The sequence below is a fragment of the Rana temporaria genome, chromosome 2 (assembly GCF_905171775.1).
Source record: "Rana temporaria chromosome 2, aRanTem1.1, whole genome shotgun sequence".
NCBI lineage: Eukaryota > Metazoa > Chordata > Amphibia > Anura > Ranidae > Rana > Rana temporaria.
In genome coordinates, this window is record NC_053490.1 from 453,667,560 (window position 1) to 453,693,785 (window position 26,226).

At 42.1% G+C, this 26,226-nt stretch overlaps 1 protein-coding gene across 2 annotated transcripts in view; it reads right to left on the bottom strand.

The window, feature by feature from the left end:
- The window catches only part of PHF12 (PHD finger protein 12), a 96,276-nt gene that overhangs the window by 40,576 nt on the left and 29,474 nt on the right, over positions 1-26,226 (bottom strand). For both annotated transcript variants that reach the window (XM_040338535.1, XM_040338536.1), the window contains exon 3: positions 13,563-13,635. In XM_040338535.1, coding sequence (XP_040194469.1) covers positions 13,563-13,635 — 73 coding nt within the window. The remainder of the gene's footprint in view (positions 1-13,562; positions 13,636-26,226) is intronic.

The following is a 26,226-nucleotide window of genomic DNA, read 5'->3' on the forward strand; positions in this document are numbered from 1 at the left end:
TCAAGGTGGATAGGCCATTTCTTTATTTTATGGCATAATACCCTTTGATGGTTATATGCAACAGTTGAAAGGGTGTCAGAGGCCAGGACGGGAGGTATATGGATATGCTCTGAGGAGGCTATGTGACATCCCTCTTTTGTAGACTCTGCACGGACAAGAGATAATTATATGTTATATAATAGGAATCCGAAACCATTTTAGGATCTCCAAGTGCTAGAAATACATAAACTGAGGTGATAATGTACTTGACCGCTGTCCTCATATAATTTACCTCAGGAGACTGCAGCTCAGTGTGGGGACAGAGGCTCATAATCCAGCAATATATTTACAAGGGCCTGATAGTTTCTTGAAACACCTTCTCCTCAGAAGTCTCATGTAACTGTTTGCAATTTATGTGATTCATGTTAACACACTACAGTGCAGGATTTAAGACCCGGTCTATTATTGATATTATCAATATTTGATACCCAACGGGTAATCTTTCCCTTACTGAATTGCTTTATTACTATCTAGCTACCTGAATGCAGGAATTGCCTGGTTGTGATGCACTGTGAAACTCTTCCATTGAGGTAACAACGCCATCTTGTGGTATACACATTTATTACAGCATAAAACCATTACCCAGCTATTCGCTTACAGGGCACTGACAGTATCTTATTAAATCTAGTTGTCTGGACACCATAACATTTCACTATACAAATGGACCATAATACCTCGGTTTTGTGAAGATTAAAGGAACAGGACTGTCAATGTCAATATGAATTTCTGACAACTTTATAGTGTTTTTTTTTTTTCATATATATATATATATATATATATACATACACATACATATATATATATATATATATATATATACATACACACACATACATATATATATATATATATATATATATATACATACACACACATACATACATATATATATATATATATATATATATATATATATATATATATATATATTTTTTTTTTATATTTTGTGCTATTTCTTTCTAAACTGGATTATTTATTCATATGCCCTGACCACCTGACTGCACTAGGAAACTGTCCGCTGATATCAAAGTCAGGCTACCGACTGGATACAGTTCTCAGTGGCTGTCATATACACCGTCGGATTATACTATGATTATCCCTGTAATGGGAATTCACTGAGGTATTCTTACACACCGTCCGAAGTCTGTCGACGAAAGAAGCAGATTTGACCCTCTATACATTAATAGGATATCTGAATGGTATGAAATTTATGGCATTCCCATAAAGATGGTCTTTTCCTTTACTTATGTACTCTAAGCTGGGTTTAGGCTGTTCGCAAGATTAACTTCAGCTGACTGATAATTGTGGTAAGAGAGTTCTACCTAAGGGAGCTGGTATAGGAGTACACTGCAGATTTCGCAATACATTGATATTTGAATACTGTTGTCAGATATTTATTTTAACACTTCATATATATGAAGGGGAAACAAAGTAAAAAAAACAAAAATAGAATCATCAAAGAGTCTCTTTATGATATAGACTCCCCTCCTTCTACAAGCCCTCAGACATCTGTTGGAGATACTGAGTTCGACGGACAAGTCTCGTCACTTCTACTTCCCACCTCATCACCTCCTTCTCTGGGTTCAGCAAAGCTTCTAAATTTATATCCTTCTACAATTGGGGGAGCTCTCACAATTACAATGGCTGACCACATGATTCCTATTGAGTCCGTCTCTCAGGATCCTAAACAGGTAACTGCAAATACTGAACATGTTCCGGAAGCTTCTTTCAATGTTGCTGAACTGTATAACAAAATATCTGAAATGATGGAAAGGGGTTTAGCTCTTACTGCCGAGAAAATCACTAACGATATCAGGGCTGACTTTCATTGTCTTGGCAACGGGATTGATTCTATAGAACATAAGTTAGATGCTAACGTTTCGAAAACTGAACAACATGATAGCCATATGCATTTCTTGCAAGATCAACTGGAGGCTGCTCAGGATAAGATTGATGATTTAGAAAACAGGTCAAGAAGGGAGAATTTTAGGGTCAGGGGTCTTCCTGAATCCATTGTGGATGTCCACTCAGCAATACAGGACATTATAAAAATCCTTCTACCATCTATACCTACTCCAAAAATGGAATTAGACAGGGCTCATAGATCATTGGGTCCACTAAGAAGAGATGGTTTACCCAGAGATGTGGTGGTCAAGCCTCATTATTTCTCCACCAAGGAGGACGTTATGAAAAGATCTAGACAACAGGAGAATCTCCAATACCATGGTGCTACAATACAAATATTTTCTGACATTTCTCCATACACCATTCAGAGAAGAAGAGCGATGAAACCGTTATTGTCGGACCTCATGGACAATGACATCAAATACAAATGGGCCTTTCCCTTCGCCTTAAAGTTCAATCACAATGGCAGACACCATGTGATACATAATCTCCGCGAGGGTGAAAAACTTCTAATTGATCTAAAAATTCTCTCTCTTAAACCAGCTATGGACACTACTTCACCTCAACTACCATCGGGCAAGAGGACCACACCTACTAGTCCAAATCTGAATCCTTGGAACAAGGTCAAATACAGAAAAGTTGGAAAAGACTCCATCACCTGAATATTGAATAGTCTTACCCAGGAAGTATCTCTCAGGATTTTTTTTATGTCACACAGTGTCCGAGATGATTTTTTTTTTATTTTTTTAGGAGAGAGGGAAAAGGGAGAAGGGAAATTATTATTTATTTTTTCCCCCTCTTATTTTTACCATTTAATACGGAGGAGGTTACTTCTTCATTTCTGAAATATATAATAAAATACATATATAGTATGGTTTTCCCCCTTTCTTTTTTTACCCCTCTCTCCTTATTTATTTTTTATGGTCCCTATTAATTGAATGCCATTGTTCTTGAAAAAGTTTTTATGATGTAAAGTTTAATCTGTCGACGACTGACGACGGTGAGGTATTGGACCTCAACTTACCTCTTGGAGCGACACTTTGTCGACCCAATGGGTAAGAATATAGTCCATTTAAGGGACTATGCTAATGTTTTTCGTTTGAATGAGGGAAGGAGACTCTTTCTCTTCCCCCATTCTGGGTCACAATTTGACCTTGCACGATTTAGTGACTTGTTGTGCAGTATGTTTTTTTATTCTTGTCTTTTTGCCTCTTCTTTCTGTTTCCCTTTTTTCCTTCTCGCCCTCTTCTTCTCTTTAGCCTGCCTGCCATTGCTCGTAATAACGGTGTTACAGATGATATCCTTGCGGTCCTGCCTAACCATAGTAGTAGACAAGACTTATGGCTGGATCAAATGATGTATCTAAACCCCTTAGTGTTGTCACTCACAACACTCAGGGGTTGAATTCTCCTATTAAGAGACGCAAAGCTCTTCAAGTTTACAAATCTCTTCATGTAGATGTGGTTTTCCTTCAAGAAACCCACTTCCCTAAACGATACAACCCCACTTTTATGCATGCTCACTATCCATTATTTTTTCTAGCTAAAGCGGAAAACAAAACTAAAGGTGTGGCCGTTTTGTTCTCTAGATACTGTAATTTTAACTTGATCAAGGAATATGGAGACCCGGAAGGTAGGTTTATCTTGATAAAAGGTACTCTTGACGAAAAAATGTACACATTCGTTTCTTATTATGCTCCTAACAGAGGTCAAAAGCGGTTTTTCACTCAGATGCTTGATACCCTCCGTCCATTTATGGAGGGAATTATTGTTATGGGAGGAGACTCTAACCTGGCTTTCGACATTGGATTGGACAAATCCAAATCTAAAGCCGATAAGGTCATCAGACCGACTAAAATTAGTTTACAAGTAGCACGTATTTTACATCAAAACAGACTGACTGATATCTGGAGGGAATTAAACCCAAGAACTAAAGACTATACTCACTATTCTAACCCCCACCAGTCTTACTCTCGTATAGATCATATATTGATATCAAACCATCACGTCCCGGCAGCCATTAAATCTAATATAGTTGATGTTTCCTGGTCGGATCACTCAATGGTTCTTTTGTCACTAAGGAGAGAGGATACTTCTCCTAAAGTATCTCATTGGACACTTAGATCTATTTTGAAAAATCCTGTCCTAATAAAGGATATTGAGCAATCCCTTCTAGAATATTTTGAACACAATGATACAGATGATATATCCCCTGAAACTTTGTGGGCTGCTCACAAGGCTTCTATCAGGGGCAAAATAATACAATTGGCCGCTAACCTCAAAAAACAGAAGAACCTAGAAATAAAAAGACTGGAAATCAACTATTTAGACCTGTGTAGAAAACATAAAACTGATTCTCATAACTTTCCTACTCAGGCACTTGATGCGGCCAGATCTGCTCTGAACCTGGTACTTACGACTAAGGCGGGGGAAGATATAAAATGGACTGGAGCTAATTTCTATAAATTTAAAGATAAAATAGGTCCAATGCTAGCACATAAATTGTCACCTAGATTTCAATCAAGAACTCTCCCTAAAATAAAGATGATTGACGGTTCATTCTCCCTAAACCCTAGGAGAATAATGGAGGCCTTCCATGACTTTTATTCTAAGCTTTATACCTCTACTGAGGATTCTTCTTCAGAGAGGATAGATGATTTTCTTAGCAATCTGAATCTTCCTAAATTGTCTGAAATACATACAGAGGTGATGGAGGCTCCCATTTCAATTGAGGAAGTATCGCCAGTGATTAAACACCTAAAATTAGATAAAGCCCCGGGACCTGATGGATTTTCGAGTTCATATTACAAAACATTTTCAAGCATTTTAACGCCCTATTTGGTGAGATTTTTCAACCACATGACCGAGGGAGATCCTATAGAAAGACAACTCAATTTGGCTTATATATCGGTGATCCCTAAGCCGGAAAAGGATCATAGCCTGGTGGAGAACTATAGACCGATATCTCTTATCAATAACGATCTTAAGATACTTACTAAAATAATGGCCAATAGGTTATCTTCTTTCATTGGTCAATATGTTAGTAAAGATCAAGTTGGCTTCATTACTGGGAGGCAAGGTCCGGATCAGGTTAGGAGAGCTATTGATCTGATTTCTATACTGAACTCAGGATGGTCTGGTGATACTGGTCAGAAGGGTATGCTTCTTTCCATAGATCTTCAGAAAGCATTTGACTCAGTGTCTTGGCCTTTTATGTTCAAGGTGATGAACCATTGGGGGTTTGGCGCTAAATTTATGGGTATCCTGTCTGCACTTTACTATTCCCCTGAAGCTAAAGTACGCTTTCAAGGTATTTTTTCAGAATCTATCGAGATCCGTAGAGGTACAAGGCAGGGATGCCCTTTATCTCCCCTGATATTTGCAATTGTGATTGAATCCCTGGCTATAGCTATTCGTGAAAATGCAAATATCAGGGGTGTTCGATGTGCCAAAAAGGAACATAAGTGCGCCTTATTTGCAGACGACCTTTTACTTTTTTTGACTGCACCAGAAACATCCCTGCCCGAAGTATACTCTCTTATGGACGAATTTTCTCTGGTTTCAGGTCTTGCTGTAAACATAGCCAAATCCAGGGCCCTCAATGTTTCACTTACTGAGTCCACTGTTTCTCTACTGAAAGAACGTTATAGATTCAAATGGGACGCCTCTTATATTAAATACCTAGGCATTAATTTGACCCCCAATATTCAGAATTTATATCTAGCCAACTATCCCCCTATGTATAGAAAACTTGAGAAGGATCTGAAAGACTGGGGTACTCAGAATATAGGTTGGATTGGTAGAATTAATTCGATCAAGATGACTCTTCTCCCTAGGCTTTTGTATCTCTTTCGATCATTACCTATACCGATAATCAAAAGTCAACTAAAATCCTTTCAAGGCAAAATTACCAAGTTTATATGGAACAACAAGGGTCCACGCCTTCCATCTCGCACTCTCTATAACTTATCTGAACAAGGCGGTCTAGGTGTGCCTAATTTGATATGGTACTACCAATCAGCGAGATTAGCGCAATTATCAGAAATTTTTCTTAAAAATGAACGTCCTGATTGGATAGACATCGAAGAACAGGCGATTCCGAATCGAACGATAGAGGATTTAATGTGGAGTCATACCAAGAAAAGGCCTTCTATATTATCTCCGACTCTATCTCAAACTTTAGTTTTATGGGATTCACTTAAAAACAATCCCTCTCTAATGGTAGGCCTTTATCGAATATTTTCATAGACCCATTCTTTACTTCTAAAATTGATAAAGATTCCTTTAAATGGTGGCATGATAAGGGGTTGTATCGTATAGGACGCTTCTTTTCTCGTTCGGGTCCCCTCCCCGAGCAACATTTTATTGACAAGCTAGACCTTCCTGTTTCAGAAAAACTAAGATTTTCTCAACTACATGACTACGCTCAAAGCCTATGGGATAACGACTCGATATCTGGACTTTTGACACCCTATGAAAGTAAATGTGATCAGGGTTTGTCCAGGAAGGGGAATATTTCAATTATATATAATTCACTTGCTACTAATGACACCAAATTGCCGCAAATGCTGGCATGGGAAAAGGAACTTAATAACGAATGGGATTTGTCGGACTGGTATAAGAATTATACCAGATCCATTAAAGGTTATGTGAATGTCTCTCTTATAGAAGCGAACATAAAAATTTATACTAGATGGTATTTAGTTCCCGTCAAACTGACCTCTATGTATCCGACAACTTCTCCCCTATGTTTCAGAGGCTGCCATGGATTGGGGTCTATGATACATATTTGGTGGGAATGTCCCAAAATTCGGGGTTACTGGAATAAGGTGTTCAATATAATCAGACGAGTCACAGGCTGTAACCTGCATCAATCTCCTACTATTGCTTTACTTAACGGAATGTTACCTCTAACTTCCAAGGTTACCAGAAAACTCATCTTATATATTATGACAGGTGCCAGGATTACACTCGCAGCTGCATGGAAAAAGACTAATGTTTCCATCCTATATATGAAAAGAAAGGTCACATGGATTATGGAACAAGAGAAAAGGGTCTGCTCCATGTTGGATAAGTCTACTCTTTTCTATGAAATCTGGGAACCTTGGTTGGAATACATGGGGATAACTTATACTCCGTGAAGGTTTTGATGACATCAGTGTCTTTTGGACGATGCTGGTAGATGGCAGGCAGGCTAATTTTCTATCTCTCCTGATTTTCTTCAGGCTTTCCTTTTTCACTTCCTCTCTTGTCTTTTGTCACTCTTTCTTTTTTTCTTCTGATTCTTCTTAGGTTTTATCTCATTATTTTATCTCTGGGGATAGAATCCTTAAGATTTTTGGTCCTCAGTTTGTTTTATTTTGAAAAGATAAGTTTATGTTTAAGTAATTGAAGGATTCTACCAAACCTTTGAAATAATTAGATTTGATGGGGATTCCGAAAATTTGTTTTCGGTTATCGGAGAGTTCCAGTAATAGTTATTGGAGGGAGGGAGGGAGGATTGGAGGTTTTGCTCAACCTCTTGGACACAGAAAGTTCCCGTTAGGGGTGTCGGAGAGGTTGATGCACTCCGGATATCTTATCCTTTAATTATTCTAAGTAATTTAATCTGGTACACTCAATTAGTTTTATCCCTTATATAACTTATTGTGTGATAACGCTAGACCTAGGAATTCCTTGATATATGAAAATATTCTGTTTCTCTTTCAAGTTTAAAGTATTACTTTGAAATAGTCTTTTAATTTAGCTTATGTGAACTGCCTTACTTTCACCACATGGTGTAGAGCATATAGGACGGATAGATATAAGTGGCAGTTAATAAGACAGGAATGATTATTATGAATTGAAATGTATTTAAATTATTATATTTCTGCGTGCTATTGACTTATTTCTTGCTAATTTAATACAAATGTATGTATTTATTTTATTGAAAATAAACTTAAATTTGAATGAAAAAAAGAAAAAGATGAAACGATGATCTAGGGCCGCAACGATTATTTTCAAAATAGAGTAGTTGGCCGATAATGGTTTTGATCAACTAATTAGCTAAAAACCCTCAAACCAAAAAATAAATAAAAATAATGTTTGGTGCATAACTTAAAGCATTTTTTAACCCCCCCCCCCCCCCCCAAAAAAAATAAATAAAGATCCTGTTCCTTTAAAGCAAGTTATAAAGCATAGTGCTTGTGCTGTGTATTTTGGCCCCCTCTATCAGAAATACCTGGCTGATCCCGACAGTTTCTACCCTCCCCTCTGTACGCCGACTCAGATTTATCAGGGCTTTTGAGCCCTGAAACAGTTGTCAGCATATGTGCCCCTGCCATACGTTGCCATCTGCAGTTCTCATGCATCTCCCACTGCCCTCCTCCCCGCCAACTCTCACTTATCGCTGATCTGCTCCTCTCCCCACCGCTTCAAAAGTGATTATACCACTCTGATAAAAAGCTGTCCTAGGTGCCTATGCTTAATAATAATTATTAATTCCATCTAAACTTTCTTCCATGGGAGGCAAACGACTCCAGAGTAGGGGTGCCATGCCTTTGGAATGCCCTCTCCTTATAACTTAAGATGACACCCAACCTGCTCCTCTTCAGAAAAAAACTGAAGACGGAGCTGTTCGTCCAGGCTTATGGATAAATGTATTTTTTTCCCTCTCACAGTCCGCCCCCTCATTGAAGGGGCCACTTGCCTCCCTAATAACCATGATCCCGGAACGGCCCTGACTATTTAGACATCTATGATGTCTTCTACCCCTCTTCTAGTATCCCCACTGCCCCTTTCCTTTTTATTTTTCTCTTACACTCCACGGCTCTTTCCTCTTGCTCCCCTAAGGGCTGGATACCCTTTCTTTTCACCGCCCTCTTCTCTTTCCTCTCTCTTCCTCACCACAGATTGATTCAAAGTAACATCTCACCAGCGGCGCTTAGACGCTCACTTCACAGTGGGCATTTGGCGCCTAACTAAGCTCAAAAATTAATCAATCAATTAATAAATAAAAAAACAGCTCCTCTCCTCCCTGGCTGTCAGCAGGGGAATCTTGGCCCCGCCAACTAGAGATACAACACAGGGAGAGCTGAGAGCCTGGAGATGCCATTATGAAGCACAGGCACTAGGATGTAGCTTCTTATCTGACAGAGGGGATGATATAAAACAGGGATATGCAATTAGCGGACCTCCAGCTGTGGCAGAACTACAACCCCCATGAGGCATAACAAGACTCTGACAGCCACAAGCATGACACCCAGAGGCATGATGGGACTTGTAGTTTTGCAACAGCTGGAGGTCCGCTAATTGCATATCCCTGATATAAAAGATGATAGTTAAAGTGGAGTTCCACCCATAAATATAACATTACATCAGTAGTTTTAAAAAAAAATCATTAGTCCTTTACGAATTTTTTTTTTTTTAGATACCTTCAAAGTGTTGTTGCTAGGCAGAATAGTTAATGTTCCCACTTCCTGCACCTAGGTGCTTAATGCTTCCTAACCTACACCGCACAGACTCCTGGGAATGTAGTGGGTGTAACTTTCCCTTTTGTCTCAAAGAATTATGTGACTTGGACAGCACAGGTGCTGAAACCTGATCTGACACTGCTTGTGCAGCACTGAGCATGTGCAAGTTCTGCAAGGCTGAAATCCAGGAAGTCATACAGTCTGGCTTCATGATGCCCACACTTAAGATGGCCCCAGTCAATTTCTATTTTATAAAGTGTCTAAATGCTGTAACAACCTAACAAAACGGACCTTAGTTTACAGACTAACTTTACTAGAATACATTAAGCTTGTGTATTACAGGGGTATTTATATTTAAAAAGTGAAATTGTGTCCGGAAATCCGCTTTAAAGTAGTTGTTAAAAAGGGATGTGCCATGAAAAAAAAAATTAAAAGCCAGCAGCTACAAATACTGCAGCTGCTGACTTTTAATATTAGGACACTTACCTGTCCTGGAGTCCAGCGCCATCCGCAGAGGACGAGCGATCGCTCGTCACTTTGCTGCTCCCCCGGCCCACCTCAGTGAGGGAACCAGGAAGTGAAGCGCTCCGGCTTCACTACCCGGTTCCCTACGACGCATGCGCGAGTTGCGCTGCGCCACTGATTGGCACCCGCTGTGCTCTGGGAGCCGAGTGTTCCCAGAGCACAACGGGGGGAGGACGGGAGGTGACGTCATGCCCGCAGTGTTCCCGAAACTGTGTGGCCGGAAGTGGGTGCAAATACCGGTCTTTAGACAGGTATGTGCACCCCCCTCCCCCTGAAAGGTGTCAAATGTGACACCGGAGGGGGGGGGGGGGAGGGTTCCGATCAGCGCGAGTTCCACTTCAGGGTGGAGCTCCGCTTTAAGCCACTATGTAAAAAAAAAAAAAAAAAAAAAAAAAAAAACACAACAAACAAAACACACACACTTAAATATCGAATCCACCAACAGAAGATAGATACATATACACAGAATCTAGTACACAAGAAGATTTTCAGGGATGTGATATATTATGAATGACAGGTTCCTATGTCATAGGCAAGGTAGCTTGATACAAGCTTGGAATGTTTTTCATTCAGAAATCACCGGGGACCCGATGCGCGTGCCCGCCGGCCATCCGTGATTGCCCAGTAACTGAGCAGGACCGTGGATCTGTGTGCGTTAACACACAGACCCACGTCCTGTCAGGGAGAGAGGACCGATGGTGTGTCCCTTGTACATTAGGGACAACCATCGGTCACCTCCCCCCAGTCACCCCCCTCCCCCACAGTAAGAATCACTCCCTAGGGAATACGTTAACCCCATGATCGCCCCATAGTGTTTACCCCTTTTTCCTGTCAGTCACATTTATACAGTAAACAATGTATTTTTATAGCAGGGATCGCTGTATAAATGCGAATGGTCCCAAATATGTGTCCGATATGTCCGCCGCAATATCGCAGTCACGATAAAAATCGCTGATCGCCGCCATTACTAGTTAAAAAATAAAAAGGCTATAAATCTTATCCCCTATTTTGTAGACCCTATAACTGTTGCGCAAACCAATCAATATATGCTTATTGCGATTTTTTTACCAAAAATATGTAGAATATCGGCCTAAACTGAGAAAAAAATTTGTTTAAAAAAAAAAAAAAAAATGGATATTATAGCAAAAAGTAAAAAATAGTGTTTTTTTCAAACTTGTCCCTCTTATTTTGTTTATAGCGCATTAAATAAAAAACGCAGAGGTGATCAAATACCACCAAAAGAAAACTATTTGTGGGGGAAAAAAAAAAAAAAAAGATAAAAATTTCATTTGGGGACATTGTTGCATGAATGCGCAATTGTCATTCGAAGTGTGACAGCGCTGAAAGTTGAAAAATGGCCTGGGCAGGAAGGGGGTGAAAGTGCTCTGTAGGCAAATGGTTAATGAAACAAAATAGAGATGCGAGAATGGCCCAGCCAATCACCTGACTTGACTCCAATAGAAAATCTATGGAAAGAACTAAAGATCAGAGTTCAAAGAAGATCCCAAGGAATCTTAAAGATTTGAAGACTGTGTGGCAGAATAGGCCAAAATCACACCTGAACAACGCATGCGACTAGTTTACTTATACAGGAGGCGTCTTGAAGCCGTTAGTAACAAAGGATTTTGTTACGACGTATTAAATAGATTTCAGTTAGTGTGTTCAATACCATTTGTCTCATTCCATTTAATTACACATAACTTAATTTCTGAAATTATTTGCGTTGCTTTCTTGGTATGTATGGATTGCATGGGTTGTTACTGACATGTTGTGATAACTTTGTGTCAATAGCACTTTTAGAGCCGGTTCACACTGGGGCGGCACGACTTCGGGGGCGACTCGTCAAGGCGTCCTAAAGATGACTTCAGAGGCGACGTGCAAAATGACTTCTGTATAGAAGTCAATCCAAGTCGCCCCCAAAGTCGTACAAGAACCCTTTTCTAAAATCGGAGCGACTTGCGTCGCTCCTATTAGAACGGTTCTATTGAATACAATGGGACGCGACTCGTCAGGCAGCTGAGTCGCCCCAGTGTGAACCGCCTCCAAGAAATATATTTACCTAGAAAAATAGTGAGGTATTCAACACTTATTTTAACCGCTTTATATCTCACAAGCTTGTAGGTGTTATATCTTTTACGGAAACCAATCAATATGCACTTAATTGGATCATTTTTACCCAGGACATGTAGAATTATTTAAGTTTGATTTTCAGACCCCCCCCCCCCACAGGATGTTTTCTAATAGAAAAGTAACAAATGTTTTTCCTCCTAAATGTTTATAGTGAAAAAATGAAAAAAGCAGAGTGGTGATCAAATACCACCAAAAGAAGGCTCCATTTGTAGGAAATAAATTGTATAAAATTTTGCTTGCATACAGCATTGCATGACCACGCAATCGCTAGTTGAAGTATCCAAGTGCCGAATAGCATCAAATCACCTGGTCATGAAGGGGGTAAAATATTTCGCAGCTGAAGTGGTTAAACTACTGGCACTCACCCAAAATTAAAAATGCATAGTTTGGGCTAAACTAAGCTATTTAGAGGGCATGCACCTTGCCAAGATCATATTATAGTATTGAAATACATTTTGTGGAGAAATACATTTTGTGAACAACAAATGAATGGTTCTATTTGGCAATACAAACAAATTACATATGAACTACATTAAGTCATAAGCAACAAGAATGTTCTGTGCCACCCTCTTCTAGACTTGCAGGGGAAATGTATTGATGAATATAAGGCTTTTCACAAAGCCTCAGGACAGGCTCTCAGTTACAGGAGGCATGTCCCTTTCTTCCCGACAGGACGCCAAGAAGAGTACAACCAGGGGGCACAGAAGAGGGGTTTTAGGAGAGAGAGAAAAAAAAAAAGACAGCCAGGCTGTTTATGCCTTAGGATCCTGCAGCATGCGGGCAAGCTTGGGAACTTTTCACCACACATTCATACTAGGGAGTGGTTTTACCAAAATTTTAGAACAAAACTGGGATAGCCGACACTTGAGTTACATTTATAAACTCACTAGTGTGTGAGATTGGGCAGGTTGATGGATTGGATACCTTTATATGAACTGTAAAGCTTAATATTCACTTTAGACCAGTGGTCTCCAAACTGCGGCCCGAGGGCCGAATGTGGCCCTTTGCTTGCCTTTATCTGGCCCTTGGGGCAATATTCAATTGACCGACACCAATGATGGGGCAACATTCCATCTACTACTGACACCATCAATGAAGTACTAATAATCTCGTTGATGTCAAGAATGGGTCACTATTTCTCTCATTTAAACCAATGATGGGGCACTGATGCCGTGGCATTTTCTACTCTCACTGGGCACAGTCCGGCCCCCCTGAAGGACAGTAAACTGGCCCTTTGCTTAGAAAGTGTTTGGAGACCCCTGCTGTAGACTGAAGTGTAAACACCACTATTTAAAAAAATAAAATAAAAAAATAACTTTATAGAAAAAAATAAAGCACAAAACATCCATGCACACCCTCTTGTGCCATAAACCTACTTCAACAGCAAGATTTTTTTTTGTGTAGCTGTGGGAGCTGCAGAACTGCACACAAATTAGGAATCACGATCAAATGTAAACAGTCCCTCACTTTGAAAAAGGAGGATGGTAAATACATGAAAGGCAAAACAAGTTACCTTCCTGCGTATGCTGCAGCGATGACACATCCACTCTCCAGGGGGCAGCATTTCTTCACTAAGAGGTGGATTGCTGGAAAGTAGAAGAGAAATATTTGTTTATCTTGATCAAGAAACAAAAGGCCGCATTATACAGATTTAGATTTCAGCAATTCTAGGGACAGCCCCATGCACCAGAAAATAAATCTATACAGAATCACAAAAAGGCAACTACTAACAGTCCGGAAGCCATGTGTGAATGTATACAAGGGGAGGGAGGACAGACAATAAATATACGATGTACATTTCACATGTTTTATTCCTTTAAATACCTTGCATGCACAGACAATAACCCATTGATCTGCCAGAAATGCACTCCACTACTAAATCCTGTTGTGGACTTGCAACACACAAGAATTTTATGGACTGAATAATATCAGCGCTCTCTTCATTTTTCTTTTGCTAAACTACTCAAACCCACTCCCTATCCCATTATCCACAACAGAGGAAACTCGTTCTGTCTGAAGAGAACTAGGAAAACTTGGTAAATGCAGGAAGTGTACACAGAAACAGGACTGTGGATATTATTACACCATCAACGGGTTTTTTGGTACTTAAACTTCAGCCTTCAATATATCATTGAAAAGGGGTTTCCCAAGAATGCTTTTTATAGCATAGTTACATTGGTCTAGTTTGCAGTGGGGCTGGTCTGCGCGTCTCCCCTCAAAGGACACAGAGGCAGCAGCGGGAGCCATTAGCTCCTACTACCGTCAATCAAATCTTCGTCGGAGGACCTCCCCTCCCCCCCCCCCCCAAGCCCTGCTTGGGAAGGATCATTTAGGACGGCCTCCACAGTAAACGGTTGGCTATGAAGGTACACAGAAGAGGAGCCAGGTTCAACGGGAGGGACCCCAGAGGGGGTTCCTGGCCACTCTGTGCAAAACAAAACTGTATAACATGTTTATTTTAACTATAAAAAAAAAAAAAAATTACGTTTAGAAACACTTTAATACCTCTAAATTTACCTCTAAATTGTAGAGATGGATAAAGAGATGCATCACCTTAGAACAGGATGTTCAATCAGATCCCCCTTTGGTCATAAGGAGGTATTCTCAGACAACCAAGACAGTATGCAGCAGTCGCAAAGAACTAGAGGTAGACCGATAAATAGGCCGATTATCAAAATTAGGCCGATATTTTACACTAACCGCCATTCCTCCTCCCTTCTCTACACTCAGCGGCTCTGGCAGCATCAAGCGCTGTGCCGAGTGTGAAACTGACAAGTTAGGCTTCATTTCCACTGGCGTTTTTACAGCCACTTTTCTGAGTTATTCTATGGCATCATGCCCACAGGCGTTTTTGAGCTGCAAATGGCATAGGCGTTTGAGCTGTAAAAAAAAACGCGGGACCAGGGCGTTCTGTGGCTGTAAATAGAGCTGTAAAAACGCCCAAAAACGCTACCGCTGCGTTTTTGAGCTCCAGCTCACAAAAAAAATATATATATATATATTTTTTTTTTTTTACAAAACAAACATGGACAGGCGTTTTTAAGCTGTAAAAAAAGGCTAACAAAAGTGGCTGTAAAAACGCCAGTGGAAATGAAGCCTAACAGAGGAGAGAGAGGAGCCGTCGGCTCAATGCGGGTGGGCGGGACCCGGCAGCTATATTACACCAGCCACCGTCCCCTTTTTAAATCAGCCCAATCATTGGCTGGTGTAATTTAACTGCTGGGTCCCACCAACCCACGACATCGAGCCGACGGCTCCTCTCTCTTTCACAAAGTTACACTGGGCTTAGTTTGCCACCCGCCAGTGCCACCCAGTTCCAATTGCCAGTGCCACCTGCCAGTGGCATCTGTCCAAATCTAGTGCCACCTGCCAGTCCCAAACCAGTGCCACCTGCCAATCAGTGCCAACCAGTTGCAATTGCCAGTGCCACCGCCAATCAGTTCCAATTGCCAGTGCCAACTGTACCGAGGACATCAAGTGTGTGCTACGCAGGAGGTACGCAGGAAGGAGTGGAGAGAGTGTTTTTTTTTTTTAATTGGCCTAAAATAAAATCGGAAAAAAAAAAAAAAAAAAGAGAAAAAATAAATCATATATATAAAAAAAAAAAAAAAAAACCCACCATCGGCCGCCCCAATTTCTAAATATCGGCATCAGCCAGAGAAAAACACATACCGGTCTACCTCTACAAAAATCCCAAGCTCATCTCGATTTACAGCTGACATGATATAGAACAGGGATATGCAATTAGCGGACCTCCAGATGTTGCAAAACTACAAGTCCCATGAGGCATTGCAAGACTCCGACAGCCACAAGCATGACACCCAGAGGCAGAGGCATGATGGGATTTGTAGTGTTGCAACAGCTGAAGGTCCACTAATTGCATATCCCTGATATAGAACAATACAATCGCGTTTTTTTGCACTTATCGCACAGACATGGCAAAAGGTTTTCAATGGTGGCTTTGTAAGGATTTACATGCATGTACAAATCACCAGAGCATAATGGACTCGCAGGGCTGGCACCAATTCCCTATAATCATAAAAAAATATAACCGATTGATTTCAACCTCAGGATTTTAAAGAACTATAAGAGGGATTCCAAAACTGTTATTTAAACTAAATGTTTTATACCTACCTGCAACGTACAATGGTTTTGCACAGAGCAGCCTCCTCTGCTGGTGTTCCTGGCTCTCCCTGCCTTCCGAGTGCCCACCGCAAGTCGCTTTTTTGGGGGTCAACTCCCTCACATGGCTACAGCACAGACTCTGAAGGTTCGGCACGGCAAGCCGGACTTTCCGAGCGCATGCGCTGGTCACGTTACTGGCTGCATGCAGTGTAAATATCGCATAACCTGTGCATGTTCAGGAGATATTCACTGTACCTTCAGGGTAAGCCTTACTATAAGCTTACCTATAGGTACAAGTTGAAAAAGTGGATTTACTACCATTTTAAGAAGAAAGAAAAAAAAAAAAAAAAGAAGAAGAAGGTTTTAGAACCCGTGTCTGGCTCCTATTTGCAATCTGTGTCCCCTCTGGGAAACTCACAAGACACAGAAAACAAAATGGGGAAAATTCGAAATTTCTGGCATCCCTAATTTCTTGTATTTAGCAGTATTTTTCATAGTAGCCATTGTGAGACACTGTAGGTACAAGCTTTTCCACTTGAAATGTCCATACCTGCAGGCTGCAGTGTCAAGAATTATTTAGATGGAATATTTTAGACCTCCCTCACAAAAAATAAAAATATATGGATTTGACAGATGAACACAAAAACAATTCTTCAAAAGCAAAGATTCATTTAAAATGTAAAATAAATTCTTATTGTGTGAACAATCTGCCACAGCACACCTAGGATTCTGAACAAAGCTTTTGGTCACTGAGAACATAACATTTGCTGTAACGGAAATGGAATCCACCTGCAAACCTTACACTTCAAACCACAACTCCCTTGAGGGGGGGGGGGGGGGGGTTGGCATATCAAGTGCAAAAGAGCACATGCCAACGGCCGCTCTCTGCACATGGAACATAAAGATAAAATCCCATTAGCGGTGATTAAAACCACCCAATTTTCCCACAATGAAATCAAACTGCTGATTTTGCACCTGTCTTTAAAATTAGACTGCTGGCAATCAAAATCAAAATCTCATACTAGAATCATTTGCTTGATTGAGAAACAAACACATCCCACATGTGCAGCACAGATACACTGAAAAGGAGGGAGCATTGAAAAAGGCGCAAGACAAACACAAAAATAAAATAAAAACCCTTGTTCTTAATTTGTACCAGATACTACACAGGCCTGCGAATATCTCCTCAGTGGGTCTACAACCAAAACCTTCAGTTCTGGATTAAATAGGGGAAGAGTTGGAATCTGCTGCCAGTCCTTGCTGCTCTGCGGCCACAGCAGTGGGGAACATTTTCACCAGGACAGGAAGAGAGGCAAAATATTCAAAAACAAAACACAGGCCGCATTTTTTTCTTCAATATAGATTTTAATGTAGCTCAGCAGGTTTGTTCTCCCATCAGGTTTTATTGATCCCTAATGGAGGTTTCTCTCACTTCCTTTTCCAAACCTTGGGGGAAGTTTTTCATTTTTCTTCTTTGTTACTTGCCATAAAACCCTTCTCTGCATTCATTGGACCAAGCAAACGCTTTAGATCCTGGCAGTAGGATTGCAGTGCCACCTGCATGAGTAGGATGCTAGAAGCAAAAAAAAAAAAGAAGTTCAGCCCAGGGGTGGCTCCTACCACTAACCAAATTATAATGTTCAGGAAATTGATACCTTTGAAGTCTAGTATAGACTAGACATCCGTTTGGCTTGGAATCCATGAAACAAACCTCTATTGACACGAGTTCAATGACCCCTTGAGAAAGTAGTCCTTCCAAGGCCGCAAATTATAATTATATATATATATATATATATATATATATATATATATATATATATATATATATATATATATATATATATATATATATATATATATATATATATATATATATATATATATATATATATATATATATATATATATATATATATATATATATAAATAAATTAAAAAAAACACACACACACACACACACACACACACACACACACACACACACACACACACACACAGGAATCTGAATGCACTACTGAGCACATAAAGAGTGAAGGGGCAAAAGCACAACAATTCCAGCTCGTATGCACAGGACATCACACTGGTAACCATTCCTCTGAGAAATCCTGAATCAAAGTGGCTACAAAGGGCCCTTAAGCATCCCCTCCAGCTAAGCGGGTCTGTGCATCCCTTCATCACAGAGGAGTATTGGAGAACTTTGGATTCCCAGTTCTTATGAAACTGGAGTGCAGGCTTTTATTTGGAACCCAAGGCTGGTTGCTTACAAAAAAACTTCTCTTGGACTCTGAAGGAGTTACTGGCTTCTGATCTGTAACCGGTCATTTTAAGAGGCAAGAGTACTCTTCCCCCCCAGTTACCTTCTGGGTGTAGGTAGCCAAGGATGGCCTGAATAAAAGTATGCCCTCAAAAGAGCAGTCTCAATGCGATTTATGTAGAGAAGTTACACCAAGCAACGCCTAAGCCATCATTATCCCTCTCATGTCGACATGGTAGCCACTCTTGAAAGCTGCCTTATCAGGAAGCTTGTGCCAAGGTTACTGAGGGATGACAGGCCTATAACCCAGCAGGAAGGCGGCACTTAGCCGGATAGTAGGGGTGCAACGGATCAAAAAACTCACGGATCGGATCGATCCTCGGATCAGGAGTCACGGATCGGATCATTTTCGGATCAGCAAAAAAAAAAAAAAGGGTCCGTTTTTTCATTGGTCCAAAAAAAAATATATATATAATATATATATATATATATATATATATATATATATATATATATATATATATATATATATATATATATATATATAATAAAATATATTTTTTTTGGACCAATTAAAAAAAGGAACCTTTTTTTTTTTGCTGATCCGAAAAAAGAGCACAATAGCAATTCACAGGGGGGTGGATTAAAGAGGAAGCAGGTGAGGCTGTTTGGGACTTAAAGTACAATCTTGATGTTTTTACAGCAAAAAAAAAAATATATATATATATATATATATATATATTTTTTGCTGTAAAAACATCAAGATTGTACTTTAAGTCCCAAACAGCCTCACCTGCTTCCTCTTTAATCCACCCCCCTGTGAATTGCTATTGTGCTCTTTTTTCCCCCTTTCCCCCCCCCTCCCCTCACACCAGTGCTTCACTAACATTCCCATTGAGCTTGCTAGAGCCCAGTGCACAGCGTGACACGCCTCCCCGGGGAGGCGTGTCACGCTGGGCTCTGGCAAGCAGACTGGCCGCCGCTCCGGAGCTAGGCCGAAGCCGGGGACTTTCCTAGGCCTAGGCTCCGGAGCGCTCCGCGGATCGCAGGGTGTGCCGATCCGAACGGGGTGGCCCGTTCGGATCACGGATCGGTGACGATCCGTTACACCCCTACCGGATAGTGTTAGCACCACTCAAAGACCCATATGCCCCTGTACTTGCTGTGCCCTCGGACAGAAGTCAGCTCAGTTAGTGGTTGCGGAAGGCAGGATGGCTGGAGATAGACGATGTTGAGTAGTGTAGACAAGCAATCCCTATAGGTCAATAATATACAAATTGGGTTGAAAGATGAACTTTATGCAACACACAAATTGTTCGCCAATTAACCCACTATGGAGACTCCATTAAATCGCAAACAAGGCAATAAATCGGGGCCAGCACAAGGAAAGAACCAGGGGGAGTACCAATGTGCCCAGCAAGGAACTTTAGTGCCATCTCCTTGATGCTAGGGCAAAGCCAAGCTGCCTCCAGCAGATGGGAAGGGTGGGGGGGGGGGGAGCCACCCCACAGGGGCCACCACTGGACTGTGCTTTTAGTATTGTATCGAAGGTCCAATTTCTGCAGGTGTCCCTATAACTCAAAAGGTCAGGATCTAAAGATCTTCATTATATCCTTTAATAAGTTTTATATAAATCTTGATTAAACTCCTGGCAATAAAAATCACTACAAAAGGATCCAATCCTTTTCTGTCAAAATCTGCAAAAAGGTTCGACAACCTCATACTGTGTACTCTTTATTACAACAAATATTTACCAATGCCCCCCCCCCCCACCACCTTATAAACGTAAGTATCAATTTATTGCCCCTACTTGGAATATTCAGAAACCATACATTCTTTTAAAAGCTTCTGTCAACTACTAAGGCTCCATGCACACTGCTTAAATATAATTAAATTTAGTGTTTCTGCCAGAAAGCTCCAATCAAAAATGCAACCAGAAGGGTTTATTTTCCTGCTTCTAAACGTAGGGCTCAAAATATGCCTCTAAAATGTCCTAATGTGCACGAACACAGGATGACATTAAGGGGTTTGTAACGGCTACCCATGTGGTGTGAGGGTCTCAGCCGTTGGAGACGTCCTTTTCCCTGGCAAGCTGCGATATGCAGGTACCGCCGGTATATCCCATCGAACGCCCTTTCAAGAAACGAGACGGACTACGTTTGCAGAGTCAAGCAGGACTAACTTTTAATGCCACATTTTTCTTCCTTATATCTGGTTACAAAGTGTACAGAAACAAATGACACTCCCCCCCCCCCCCCACCCAGGGGGGACTTCAATACACACACTTTGAAACAATGACATTCCCTTGAGCCAATCAGTCGCTAGCCGTTTTGGCTCCTTAACTTGATCAGACAATAGAATTCAATTAACCTTTAAAACAATTATCACTCACACATAATCCCCCTCAGCAGACACCTCACAGGAGGCTGTTACCTCCACAAGAGAGAGTTCATTAGCTATGCGAAGGGAGCATTAGCATTCAGCAATGAAAGAGACTTGTCCAATTAACCCTTTGAGCTCAGAATACAATGTGGTACATCCAATTGTGACAAGCCATGCAGTTCCTTGTAGTCCTTCCTGCATGAAGATTATAACTGTCCCGGCAGCATGCATATGTCCGTTACACTACTCCCCTTTTGTGGAACACTCCGGCAGACCCGGATTGATCCTTTTCGGATCAACTTGGGGATGTCCGGTCTGCTGTTAGGGTAAAAGTTCCGTTTGCCTGGACAGTCCGTCGGCCTTCCCATTGGCTTACCAGGTCGGTAGCTGATGGTGACGGTGAAGAATAAAAATCAATTCTGGAACAGTCACTTGCTTTGCTCTCTCAATGGCTCCCAAAACCTGTTGCTGATGCTCTTGGGACAGATACGGCACCACCTGGATGCAAATCCCATTTAATCTTTTGACAATTTCCGCCTGTTTGTGCATTTCAATGTTCAAGCCACGGGACATCTCATAATACATGACATAGTGTCGTTGCATCTCCGATTTCTCACTGGCCAACTTGTCACATTCCCATTTTAGACTGTGATATTGTGTAGGATCTACAGTACATGTCGGGGAAGGTAGTCTTACCCGGTTCTCAGCAGCAAGCGGGTTGATTCCAGCAACGCGGGTGGTCACGGCACAAGCAGCAGCAGGTGTAGGTAAATAAGCCGAAGTCAGAGGGCAAATGTCGTTGCCCAGCACCACCTCGGCAGGTAGGTTGTCCATGATACCAACTGTGGTCTTTCCTGACCCGGCTCCCCAGTCTAAGTGCACCCGTGCGGTGGGTACGCGAAATACAGCACCCCCTGCGACCCGGACGGCAACTGTGCGAGTGGACACGTTCTCTGGCGTTACCAGATGTTTTTGAATCAGAGTGATAGTAGTCCCGGAATCTCTTAGGCCTTGTGCTACTTGTCCATTCACTCGTATCTCCTGACGGTGATGCTGACGGTTATCCGGAGAGGCCGCTTGTATTGGGTCTGCCTCATACCAAATTCCCAGACATTCCTCAGGGCCCCCCTCGGTCTCCAGGCAGTGGGCCGCAGAGGGACGTGATGGAGTGACCTCTGTGTTGGGTGTTGTACGTCTCCAGTTGTTATTTGTAGCTCTCAAAGGGCAATAACGAGCAATATGTCCCGTGTCGCTGCAGTGATGGCACGTCGCCCTAGGCGAATCCCGGGGGTAGTTGCTAGGCACCTGAGGACGTGGTGGGACTGGAGCCTGAAACTCTGGGCGTGGGGTGACGGTTGGAGTACGCGGTTCTACCTTCTGAGCCAGCCGCATAGTACCCTGGCTTACTTTCCTTGTCTCCGCGTACTCATCTGCTAGCCGAGCCGCCTCGTTTAAGTTAGCGGGACGGCGATCTCGTACCCAGTCTTGTATGTCTGCGGCCAGGTCTTGGAAGAAATGTTCCATTAGGAACAGCTGCAATACTTCCTCCCTGGTGTTGGCCTTGCACCCTTGGACCCAAAGGGATGCCACCCTTTGTAACTGGTTGGCCCATTCCATGTGGGAGTCCACAGCCATCTTCTTGGACTCCCAGAAGCGCCGGCGGTAGGCTTCTGGAGTTACGGCGTATCGGGTTAGCAGCGCCTTTTTAACTTGCTGGTATTGTAAAATATCCTCTGGAGCAAGAGCCCGAAAGGCTTCATTGGCTTTGCCCGACAATTTCCCCGACAAAATAGTGACCCATTGGTCTGGTGGTACCTGGTGTAGTGAGCACTGCCTCTCAAAATCCGCCAAATATCCATCGATTTCCTCATCACTTTCTACAAACGCTTTAAATGCAGTGAACGGTATTTTCTTTCCTGTAGCAGCAGGTGGGGGGGGGTAGGAACTGCAGGTGTAATGGGCTGTCTCGCTCTTACCAGTTCCAGTTCTTGTCCCCTCTTCGTTTGTATCTCCTCCCTTGCTTCCCGGAACAGCTGGTTTATTAGTTCCACGGACGTTTCTGGATACAAGGATAATCTCCGCTGTACAATCCCAGTAATTACATCTTCTTTGCTGACAGGTGCAAGGGGCTCAGTTCCTTCCATGGATCCATCCATTTCGTCCAGCCCCAGCAGGTCAGCTATCAGCTCCCTCCGTGGTCTGTTGCTGGCGCTCCTACCACGACTCTCCAATAGATCTTTCAGTGTGGATCTTTTCAGCCTGGCGTACTGCGACTCCATTCAGCACTTGCTCTTTGGATAAAAGGACCATCCCGCTGCTGCCAACCAATGTAACGGCTACCCATGTGGTGTGAGGGTCTCAGCCGTTGGAGACGTCCTTTTCCCTGGCAAGCTGCGATATGCAGGTACCGCCGGTATATCCCATCGAACGCCCTTTCAAGAAACGAGACGGACTACGTTTGCAGAGTCAAGCAGGACTGACTTTTAATGCCACATTTTTCTTCCTTATATCTGGTTACAAACTGTACAGAAACAAAATGACACTCCCCCCCCCCCCACCTAGGGGGGACTTCAATACACACACTTTGAAACAATGACATTCCCTTGAGCCAATCAGTCGCTAGCCGTTTTGGCTCCTTAACTTGATCAGACAATAGAATTCAATTAACCTTTAAAACAATTATCACTCACACATAATCCCCCTCAGCAGACACCTCACAGGAGGCTGTTACCTCCACAAGAGAGAGTTCATTAGCTATGCGAAGGGAACATTAGCATTCAGCAATGAAAGAGACTTGTCCAATTAACCCTTTGAGCTCAGAATACAATGTGGTACATCCAATTGTGACAAGCCATGCAGTTCCTTGTAGTCCTTCCTGCATGAAGATTATAACTGTCCCGGCAGCATGCATATGTCCGTTACAGGGTTGTAATGGTAAAAAACAGGAGAGTCAGGACGCCCACCAACACAGCTCCTTTCTCCATCTGCAATGTATAGTGTCACGACTCTCCTGTAGTCCAAGGGAGGGGGCGAGCACGACACTCCACACCAGGGAGAAAGCCTTGCATTACTGTGTGGAGTTACAGATAGAAGAACAGGAAGTGAGGATTTCTCAGAAGAAATAAGGACATTTAATAGCAATAATTGAAGAATAAGGTAAGTGAAGGACTGCACTAAGGTAAAGAAAGCGATTTAGGAAAGAAAAAAAAAAAAATTGTACCTTTACAACCCCTTTAAACAGCTTCTACAGGCAAAACACAAAACTCCCATAGAAGCAGCATTTTGTAAGCCATTGTCCTGCCAAGACGGTCTTGTATCTATACAGGAAAAAATACCTGGGTGTAAATGTCTTCCCGTCTCCCACATAATCACCTTGCGGTAACGTTTGCCTGCATATGATTCTACAAGGAAAAGCTGTAACCAAACCTGGAAAAACTACAAAAATTATTAAAGCAGAACTCTGGGATTTTTTTTTTTTTAAATCCCCATTAGTACACCTCCACCCCACACACAAAACAGTTATTACATTTGTGATTTTTTTTTTTTTACCGTTCAAGAGATGACTGAATGAATTTTCAGGAAGTTGGCTCTGCAATTTAAAAAAATGTAGCCTGTATTCTGGCAGGTAGGTGTTAGCCGCTTTTCTCTCCAACTAGACTACATTTCCCATGAATACTTGGGATAGGAGTAGGGCCGAAACAACTAATCGATTAATTTCATAATCGATTACAATTTTCATAATTGATTAATCGGCCAGTAGGGGTGTAACGGATCGTCATTGATCCGTGATCCGCACGGATCAATGACTTCGGATCGGCACACACGTGATCCGTGGCGTGCCGCGGGACTGCAGAGCAAAGCGGTAAAAAAACACATTGAAATTGTCGCCGCTGTTTGCACACAGCCCCGCCTGCTCCTAACCACGCTGTGATAGACAGAATGCGTGTCCAATGCGCTGATGTGTTTTGTCTATTACAGCGTGGGCTTAGGAGGAGGTGGGGCTGTGTACGAGCAGGAGTGGAGACGTTTAAACATACGGGCGGTGAGTTCAGTTAGTTCCTAGCAGAGAATGTTCTGCTGCCGTCCATCCGTTCCCCCCACACTTCTCCCTGCTGGCTCTGATAACCCCCCCCTCCCGTCCATCCGTTCCCCTCCTCCCTCCCCCCAGCTGCCGTCCGTCCGTTCCCCCCCCCCCCCTCCAGCTGCCTTCCGTCCGTTCGTTTCTCCTCCCCCAGCTGACGAGTCTCCTGTCCTTGCTGCAAATAGCACACAGTGAGATGGGTAAGCTATGCTCTTCCCATCTCAACTGTGAGGACTGTTTTTGGAGCTGACAGGGTTAACAAAGAGAACCTGTCACCTTCAATTGCTATGACACAGGGAATTGTTTTCTCTTGTGTAATAGCAATAAAGTTAAATGTAAAAAAAAAATAAGAAATAATTCAAATTAATAAAAAAAATAAGTAATTAAAAAGTAAAGAAGAAGAAACATATTAAAAATAAGAAAATTATACAAAAATTAAAAAAGTAAAAACGACAAGCTACAACAAAAAAAAAAAAAGTGATAATGTAATAAAAAAAAAAAAAAGAAGAAACAAAAAAATATTTGAACTAACCGTGCCGCCCCTGCCATCCAACTGCTATTCTCCGGGGGGTGGTTCGGTTGGTGGGGAGGGGGTGCATTGCAAAACCTGGCCTTGGGGTGGCAGGGAAAGGAAATCCAGCCCTGCTGGCTGCCCTCTCACTTCTTCCACCCTGGCGAGGCGGCAATTTGGGGCACAGTGAGGCGGCAATTTGGGGCACAGTGAGGCGGCAATATGGGGCACAGTGAGGCGGCAATTTGGGGCACAGTGAGGCGGCAATTTGGGGCACAGTGAGGCGGCAATTTGGGGCACAGGGAGGTGGCAATTTGGGGCACAGGGAGGCTGCAAATTTTTTTTTTTGCCGATCCGAAAAATGATCCGATCCGTGACTCCTGATCCGAGGAACGATCCGAACCGTGAGTTTTTTGATCCGTTGCACCCCTATCGGCCAGTAACATAATGGGGTTAAAAGAAAACTAAAATTAGCCCTTTATAGTACAAAAAAGCAAATCGCTACTGTAAATATTACTTTCACTGTCCCACAGTAAAAAATGAACCCCTTACAGGAGCGATTATTTGCTCTTTTTGTACTTATTTTTGTTTTTTTAACCCCATTATGTTACTAAACAGCTCAGGCCGGGTCACACCTCTGTTTTTGGTGTTTTTTGCAGAAACACACTACAGTTCATTTACATGTTTTCCTATGGGACACATTCACATCCATGATTTTTTTGTCAGCTACTGCGTATTTGGAAATGGCAAGGACTTGAACCAAAAAAAATAGCACAGTTTTGCGTTAATATACCGTACTTCAATGGAGAAGCTGCAAAAAAGCA